The sequence below is a fragment of the Terrapene carolina genome, unplaced genomic scaffold (genome assembly GCF_002925995.2).
Source record: "Terrapene carolina triunguis isolate 2854851 unplaced genomic scaffold, T_m_triunguis-2.0 Scaffold714, whole genome shotgun sequence".
NCBI classification, from domain to species: domain Eukaryota; kingdom Metazoa; phylum Chordata; order Testudines; family Emydidae; genus Terrapene; species Terrapene triunguis.
In genome coordinates this window covers 12,076,028-12,085,518 of record NW_020665065.1, presented here as the reverse complement: position 1 = coordinate 12,085,518, position 9,491 = coordinate 12,076,028, and the positions used below count along the sequence as shown (strand labels likewise).

At 50.6% G+C, this 9,491-nt stretch overlaps 1 protein-coding gene across 1 annotated transcript in view; it reads right to left on the bottom strand.

Annotated features, from left to right (window-relative positions):
- The window catches only part of DRAXIN (dorsal inhibitory axon guidance protein), a 7,538-nt gene extending 6,604 nt beyond the window's left edge, over positions 1–934 (bottom strand). The window contains exon 1 of the mRNA XM_024210557.1: positions 475–934. Within this exon, the coding sequence (XP_024066325.1) occupies positions 475–934 (460 nt within the window). The remainder of the gene's footprint in view (positions 1–474) is intronic.
- Positions 935–9,491: the final 8,557 nt, after the last annotated feature.

Sequence of the window (9,491 nt, the reverse complement as noted above, 5' to 3'; positions counted from 1 at the left end):
CTCCTCCCCACACAGCCCCTCCCTAACCACCTTCCCCCATACACACTGCCCTTCCCTCCCCCACTGCCCCTCCCCACCACACACTTCCCTTCCCTCCCACACTGCCCCTTCCCAGCCACCTTCCCCCTCACACACACACTGCCCCACCTCCCACACTGACCCTCCCAAGCCACCTTCCCTGCACACACACTGCCCCTCCCTGCCTCACATTGCCCTTACCCCCCACACTGACCCTCCCAAGCACCTTCCCCCCCACACTGACCCTCCCAAGCACCTTCCCCACACACACTGACCCTCCCCAGCAACCTTCCCCCCATGCACACTGCCCCTCCTCAGCCACTGTCCCCCCCACACACTGACCCCCCTCAGACACCTTCTGCACACACACTGCCCCTCCCCGCCACACACATACACTTCGCCCTCCGAAGCGGCCAGGAGACCTTGGTCCCTTTGAGTCCCTTAGGGTTCTGCTACCTCTGTGTTGTTTCAGCCTTTCCCTGCGGCTGTGCCGCCGGTGCTCCCGGTTCTGCTTCTTCCCCCTCTCCGACCCGGGGGACTGGTTCTCCCTCTCAGGATATGGGAACTCAAAGCCCAGAAACACGTCCTTCTGCTGCTTCAGGGCAGCTGGCCGCTGGATTGCTCCCTGGTCCTCCCCTGCTGGAGTCCCACTTGCCAGCCTGAGGGCCTCCTCTCCAGACACCTGCCCTCTGGAAGGCATGCCATGGGCCCTGTCCTTCTTGGCTCCACCATGCCTGCGGTGGTGCCCTGCTCGGGGCGGATGCTGCCACAGCTCCTGGTTTTGAAGGTTGTTGTTATTCTCTGGGATGTTTTTGTCCTGGGTGCCAGGGTCCAGGGAGCCCACTGGGCGGATGTCAGAGAGAACCAGGACACAGAAGAAAAAGAAAGGGGACAAGGAGCAGGAGGAAGATGCCATAATCCTGGGCGCCTTGCTGCACCTGAGATAAACATATAATCAACATCAAGCTCATCGAAGAGTCCAGGCCTTGTAGAGCCCACAAAACCCCCTTCTATCTGCCCTGCTCCCGTACCAGGATTGAGATCAGCCCTTTAAACACATCACACTCACTGGTCCCACAGCTGCACTCCAGCCTTGGGGAATTGTGTTTTTATCCCGTAATAGCACCACTCTGGATGTTCTTGTTAGCCATATAAAAGTCTCGTCCTGGTCTGAACCCTGCTAGGCTCTTGGCCTCCATGATATCATGTGGCAATGAGTTCCACAGGCCAACTGAGCATTATGCAAAATAAAATAATAATAAATAATAATAATAATAAAAAGCCTCTCCTTTTATCAGTTTGAAATCTTCTGCTTTTCAGTTTCATCGACTGTGGCTTTAATCCGAGGCTCTCAACATGCTTTACAAAGACTGCCAAGTGTTGTGATCCCCTTTTTGAGGAACAGGGGAGACACCAAGAAATTAAGTGCTTTGGTCAACATCACAAACTGGCAGAGCTGGGAACAGGTGCTCTGATGCTCACTCCTGCCCTCTATGCCACACTGCTGACTTAAGAGGGTGAGCAGCAGAAGGAGGGTGCCCGGAAGGCAGTATCATCACATGCTGAATTTACTCACCCCGTCCCATGTCTCCTCCTGGCAAAGAGAATGCAAACCTTGCAGATCCTGCATTTAGCAAAACCTTGCATCAAGAAAAATAGCCAAAGGAAAGACATAGGTCGATCAATGAGCCTGTTACGTGGGAAAACACCGGCTCTGCAGTTGCATCTGTGATACAAAGAGTCTCCTGTCTGGGGAATGCTGACTTAATATGGATAAGGAGTGAGTTTGAGAATCAATGAGTAAAGGGGACATTCCAGGCTAGAGCCCCTGGGCCAGCACCTCAGCTGGCATAAACGGGCAGTTTCTTTGATGTCAGACAAACTGAGCATCGGCCCAACATTCCAAAACCAAACCTCACCAGATAGGAAGAGCCCTGACCTCTGGGGGAAGTTGGAGTCCAGAACCCACGTTGGCAGCTTAGCCCCACCTCTCATCTCTTGGGACACCAGGGGTCAATGACTATAACATGCAGGCAGGGCCAAGGAGCGCCGCAAACGAGGAGGGTCCTCGAGACTGGATGCACATGGCGCGCAGGGGGAGGCCAGGACTGAAGCAGTACGGAGTGGGAGGAAGGCCAAGATTCAGGACTGAATGAGAACACAGCGTGAAGAGGCTCAAGGCTGGCAATGAATGAGTCCCTCCTCCTTGGTTACCTCCTCCTATTCCAGCCTTGGTTACAGCAGCACGGGCAAGGCCTGCAGGGGAGGAGAGGTTCCAGTTTCATGTGCAAATGAAGGTCATTAATCAATGCTGATGCCTCCCTTTGATTTCGGACTAGCCCCCCTACCTTTCCCTTTTACCTCCTGCCATCCGAGGAGCTAGAGATGCGATCCTGGCTCCTACGGGCAATGGTGGGGCAGCCCAGCACCAGCTGTCGTGCTGGAGCTGCCTGCCAGGCAGGTTGGCGCTCTGGGCCTCCTCACGGCTGGCTTGCTTGAAATGAAAATGTCAGAACTGGAAGCAGCCGATGGCCTTGTAGGACAGGTGATTGGCTTGGGGCTGGGCTGCACCAGGGAAGCTAAAGCAAAGCAGGGTCTGAGTAAACCCTGGAAGTGTTCCATTGAAGGGTAGCCAGGCGGCAGACAAATGCTTCCAGTCATCTCTGTTGGACTGACAAGGGTGGGAGGGCTGTCTCGTGTGCTGAATAGGGGATTGGGACTGGGCTTCTGAGCTGCTGTTCTTGGGTTCTGTTCCCTGCTCTGCCACTCTGTGGCCTTGGGCAAGTCACTTCACCACTCCTTGCCTCAGTTTCCCCATCTGTGAAATGGGGTTACTGGCGTCAGGAGGCTTGTTAGGTCAGTAAAGCCATTTGAGATCCTTAGATGGAATGGCGAGGGCAAAATAATATGATTAACTTCTCTTTGTATTCAGATTTCTCACGTGGTTTCTTTACTGCTCAAGTTTCTGTTCTAAGACAGGTCTTCAGACCCTCATACAATCAATGTATGGACTTCACTGCCCTGATCATACACATCTTCTCTCATCTCTCCCCACACCCCTCCAAAACCAATCTTTCCCCATTGAGAATACTTCTGAAGCCGTTCTAGTGCACCTATTGCCGTGGGACAGAGGTACCGTTATTACCATGGCACTGAGGAGGCTGGTCCCCCTGAGTCAGGGCAATACACGTTTGGCTAGAGCAATGGGAAGCCCAACCCCCGAGGACACTGACTGTCTCTAGAATTTAACTGCAGCTCTTCACCTCCTCTGCTGGGTTAGACCACAAAAAAGATCCAGGGCTAACGCTGGTCCTGGTGGACTCGGCTTAATATGAGACTGTAACAAAAACTATATCACAGAGGAAGAACTGTGCCTCTTTGGGGGTGCAGAGCTTGGCACCCCAACATCTTTCCTCCCCCCAATTCTCTTCACTTCCGATTAATTTCCCCCTGCTCCCAGGACAGTGACCAGATAGCAAATGTGAAAAATCAGGACACTTTTTCCCCCGGGGCAGGGAGGGGGTTGCCTATATAAGACAAAGCCACTGATATCAGGACCTCTGGTCACCCCAGCTCCCAGTGAGCACCTCCTAAGTACATGCCTGCAATGGCTAAACCTCAGCCCACTGCACAGCGGCCATTAACCCTTCACGTTCCAGGCAGCCTCTATGGATTGTCCGGCTAGAGTCAGCATGACAAGAAAGCAGAGGAAAGGGGAATACCTAGCATCTCCTTTGATGCCAGCCCCACCGCTGCTTCATGAAGCCGGCCATAGGAGGCCTGAGATTCTCTTCCACAGTTAAGATGTTTTCCCTGAGTTTCAAACTATGACACAGATTCAGTGTAAATCCAGAGCGTCTCCCCTGAGGTCAGTGAAAGCTCCTCTGCATTCACACCTGCATTACCGAGAGCAGAATCTGGCCCTGAGATAGGATAGAGGAGCCCCACCCTGAGCCAATGGGCCAGCTCAGCTTTCCGAGGGTTAGCTTCCAGGAAAGCAGGACTTCTGTGTAAGGGAGATTCAGTGTGCGCGTGCTAGGAATCAAACTTTAATTAAACATGAAAGACATGAGTTAAAAGGACTCGCCAAATGCCCATTACTTGGTACTGATAGAATCTTTACCATTTGCACATTTTGCTGAGGATTTGTCATCAGCACATGAGGAAGAAAGGGAAACCCTGGCTGCCAGGAGCAACTGATGTGCTCATAAGAAGGAATTCTTCAGCCATCTAGTGAAAACCCTGTTTATTCATCCCCAGCAAGTTCTGTCACAGCCTTCCTACAGTTACTGCGTGCGGGTCTTTAGAGAGTGGAAGGAGGCAAACCCTTCCATACTTTTCCACTCCCATTGGGAAAAGCCCCCTCCCCTGGAAGTTCAGGCCTAAGCAGTGTTAGTGTAGACAGCACCTGTGCCTTTATTTAGGGCTGCTAACGAACAAGGAAAGCCGCGTGTCTAAGCATTGCTTTGCGAGGCCCTGGAATATCTTATTTGCCGAGGGAAGTCATGCTACAAAATAGCATTTCATTTTGGTTCATGCAAAAATCTAGAGTTACAACTTGGAATCCATTTAGCAAAGCATCTGCAGTTCCCAGTCCAAGGCCAGTGAAACAATAAATATTGTTGAGCAAAAACAGTATCTCTGTGTCCAGAACATTTTCATCTTTTTTTTTTTTTTTTAATTAGAGCAAGTCAGTTGGATCTTGGCAACTCTGAATTCTAAGGACTGGGAACAGTGTCTCACCTTCTCATCCACAGGAGAAATGGGAGGGTGCCAAGCGGAAGGAACAGCAGGTGCCAAGAGTGGATTAAACAGGCGGCTCTTGCCTGGGCCACACATCACAATCACTAGTGCAGCCACGAGCCCTTTGCTTCCCACTTGAACATTACCCCAGCCACGTGTTCTTTTGGGGACCTGATGACAAAGAATCAGATGCAGAACCCCCCTGCGGGGCTAAATGCTGCTGTGAACTTAAATGCAGCTCTTCACCAACTGGGAAAGTGCAGCGCACAGACCCTGGACCTAGCAGCTGCCCTGAGGGCATGATACAGTTTGGAATCTTGCAGGGGCCAGAGTGCTGCCTCCACTCTGCACTAGATCTGTGGGCATGGGGAAGAGGGCACAGGTTTGCAATAATAATGCAGTTAATAAATACGTTATATCATACAGCACCTGTCATCAGAGGAGCTAAGAAGCGTTTATGCTGCTGTCCTGCCTGCGTGGCTCTAAAGACAACAGCATACATTCGGGCCGCCCTGAGTTAATGGAACTGTTGCTCCATTAAAGGGCAACTCCTACAATGCCCCTTGTCAACATGGGACTCCTCCATATAGTGCATCCTCTTCTGCATCACCCAGTCATATGCCCAGATCCGGATGCTACCTCTACTTCCCATCTCCCTAGGCCCAATCCTCTTTCCCTGCACAGTCTGCAAGTTCTCCCTTCCCATCTGCGGTATCCTTTGTTTTACACACACAAACCCATTAGTTTCTGACACTGGTCTGCATCTTCTCCAGCCTCCCCCTGCTGCTCTTCCCATCAGCAGCCAGTCTGGCTCCTGATCCTCCTCCCTCCAAACCAAGCTCCAGCCCAGCCTCTCTCCTGATTGAGCACCGCACTTGTACCAAGTCCCTTGTGCTGTGCATTTCAGAGACATAGCAGCCAGCATCAGTCTGACACCTGCACTCCGCTCTCTTCATAACAGGATAAATTCTGCGTTGACCTCAGTAGGTTCACATGGGGTGTTAAGTCAGAGCGGAATTTGGCCCTGCAAGGAGATGCCTTTGCCAGCCTGCTCTGAAACAAAGTTGTACATAGTGTAGAGACAAAAGTTCACCTCCTTCCTGGGGTCCGGCTTAATCAACAAAGATTATAAAGTTCCCCCAGGCTTGGCTGCTCCCAGGGTTCCTCCCTCAGTGCTGCTTGGCCCACACCCTAGATCCTCATTCCTCTAGAGAGCCACTCCTGCCTCCCCTATGTCCAGGCAGGGTAATGAGTCACCCTCCTCCGTGTGTCAGCAGGACCCACTTAACATTCCCAGCAGGTTCAACACCAGCTAACAGAGTGAAGGGTCCAAAGCAAATACTACCAAGCCTGTTAATGGTCCTAAAAGTACCCTCGGTGCAGACAGGATGGTTTAGGGGATTATTAATGGGCTATAGAGCCTTCCACTTCTAGGTCACCAGTTTGAATCCAACTTGGGTAAGTAGTGGCTGTTCAGTAGCTTATATAAGACATGAGTTTGTTGGGGCTCAAACCAGTTCCTAGTGGGCAGGCATCTGTAGCACAAAACCCACCAATGTAATTGGCACTAATGTGCTCTGTCATTTGTAGTCGAAAAACCAGGGACTTACTGTGCCACTGAAATGCAGCCATCTTCTGCCCCCAACTTAAAGGTGGTTCCTCGGGGATAAAGCAAAGACATCAGACCAACAGCAAATTCATTCAAATATCTAACAATCCTCCTACTCCATATCTGGAGGAGTAGGGATGGGGGGGAACGGAAGCAGGAGCTCTGAGCCCATGAACAAAGAATGTTGGGACTCTTGACAGACAGACAGCACAGAGGAAACCAGCTTGTGCGCTCCAGGGCTGAATCAAAATGGATTGAACAGAAACCTGGGCCAGATTTATCCCTGGCTTTAAGGAATTTAATTCACTGTGGGAGTGCTACAGTGTACCGCTCTCACGGCGCTCCAGAGAGAGGAACATAAGCTGCAGGGATAGACAAATGTACGTGTGTCTCTCATCATCTGTGTGTGTTCTGTGCGCGCATGGCAGGCGTGATGGACAATGAATCCCAACCGCCCGGGCCAGGGCTCACTGTAAAGAAGGTAAAGGGGCTCTCTCCATCTGTTTTTCTATTTCTGCAGGCAAGTGCTGGGGAACTTCACGTTTCTCTCCCCTTCACCAGCATCCCCCACTTATATGCACTCATCTCAAACACCACCACCCCAGATATAGGAAATGCCCATGGTCTCGTCCCTGGCTTTGAGCATTTCTTGCATATTCCAGTCACCGACTTTGTAAAGCGCTTTCTGTCGGGACAGCTTCCGTGCCAGAGCTGCCAGCCCAGGCATCCTCTTTCAGACCTAGCTCGTGCAGACAAAGAAGCACAAACCGCCTGCTCACTCTGTTCCTTTCAGGATCCACCTCCTCCTTTTCCAAACGGTCCATGAACTTGCTTCAGCTTTCCTCACTCCCCTCGCTGAGCCCCACCCTGCTCCCCCTTCATTTGTCCACCCCTGGGCTCCTCCTTGTCCCTGGTCACCACAGTTGGTGAAAGAGCCTTCTTCTCTGCAGCTCCTTTCTCACTCTGTCGCTATTTAACTTGGTGTGGCATTTTACAGTTACTGCAAAAGCTGTTACACAAAAGGAAGTCCCAAGGCCAAATTTAGCAATGCCCTAAGCATTTGTATGAGGGCTGAGTTTGGCCTATATTGTGATTGTGGAAGGGTTATGACTCTGACACAGGACTGAATGGGCTTTGGGAAAATACACGCCTGTCCCGTTTCATGGCCCCCTGCATCATATTCAGTAACACCTAAACCCCCACCACCACCACTATACAGCCTCTTGCTGAGCCTAGATGGCAGAGATGGTCGGTCCCCGCTGCCTGACCCACACTGTCTAATGTAAATGCTTTGCACTGCCATGGCCCCTTTCATCCAAGGATCTCAGAGTGCTTTACAGACCTTAGCCGCACAATGCACTTGAGAGGCAGCTCCTTAGGATTACCCCTGTTTTATTAACGGGTGGAGAGAGGCACAGAGGGGTAAGACCCACATTTTCAAAAGTGCCACCTAATTCTGGGTATCTTCCTTTTTGCATGCTCAACCCAAGACACCTTAAAGGGGCCTGATTCCCCATCGTTCTGCACCTTGGGTCGTCATGAACCCCTGTGCAAAGTGAGCATATAATGCTACCATTCCAAACGGGCAGGGCTTTACGTCCACGTCGGGCTCACTTTGCACTGGCAGGAATGACTGCACAAGCTGCAGGCCATGGCAAAGCAAGGCCCCACTGGGGCTGTGATGGCCTCATCCCCTCTGCAAGTCAGGCCCAGGGTGTCTCAAGCGGAGCACTGAAAATCAGTGACCACTGCAAAACGTTGGCTTTGGTGGTCAACAGTAGAGCTGGGATGCCCTCCTGAGACCTGATGAGAGACATAGTGTCACACGTGTAATGCTACTCAAGAAATCCCATCTTCAGCAGCTCACATACAGTGGGAGGTTTGCATTCATATGTTTGCCATCAGGTCACCACTAGCCTCCAGGGTTTTGCACTTTGGCTCTGAGCGGTGCTGGACACCTTGCAAATCTCTCATCTCCCAAGAGATCAGCCTTGCCTTCCTATTACCTTGAGCCTCAATCCTCTACCCGTACCCTTGGGAATAACTCTTACTTATGTGAGTAGCGCTATTGACTTCAGTAGAACTATATCACTCACAGGAAGCAAGAGGGTTGCAGGACTGGGCCTCCAATGTCCTAGAAGGTGGAACAGACAGATAGGACATGGTATGGAAATGGAAGAGGGGCAACTGGATGAATATGCAGTACCCTCTGCTCTGCTTCCCCCCCCCCCCCCCCCCGGGGCTTCACAAAACAGCAGACACAGTCATCATTGGTGAGAGACGTGTGACCTGCTATCAAACAGGGTCTCCTCTTCCCAATAATGAGATTAAAATGGCAATGAGTCTGAGATTAGCATCCAAGATATAGTCACTTGCTGTCACCATGGCACTGAAGAATCTCTAATTTCATGCACAAAGCAGAGTGACAAATGGGGGACGATCAATGGGAAAGGACACTGCACACGCCACTGAAAAGCATCCAGCCAACTGATAAAAAACACCCACTGGAGTTACACTGCGGGGGATTTGACCCAATATGCTTGATCATTTCAGGGGGTGAATTTGTCCCCATGTATCAGCTCATTTAGAGAAAGATATTGACATTATTCCTTGCGTGATAAGTGTTGATTTTTTAAATCAGTTTTCACAAGAGAAATGCAGTTTTATAAAAGGGAAATGTAATGAAAATGCAAACCAATTTCCATCCAAACTCTGTGCTGATGGAAGACTTCAGGTATGAATTGGATGAATGTCACATAAATTCTATATGATGAATTACCGGCTGTAATAAACCATTAGCTGATGCCAAAATCATTTAATTCAGAATCACAACCCCACTTTCACCAGCAGAAGAAGATTAGAGGACAATCAGGGAGCAATTGAAAGAGGTGTGTGCATGTGTTTCTCTGTGAATACAATTATTAGCTTAAAAAACCCCCCAGGAAAAGAGAAGCTTTCCAACATGGTAACTTTTCCCGATGGAGCAAGTGCAGACTGAGGAGACGTCTAGGATCAATGGGACAGTGTGGTTACTCTTAGGTGCAAAGGGAGCTAGACAACTGAATGGAGGAAAACAAAGGGTAGAAAGCACAAACAAGCAAACTCAGGAAGACAACGTGAA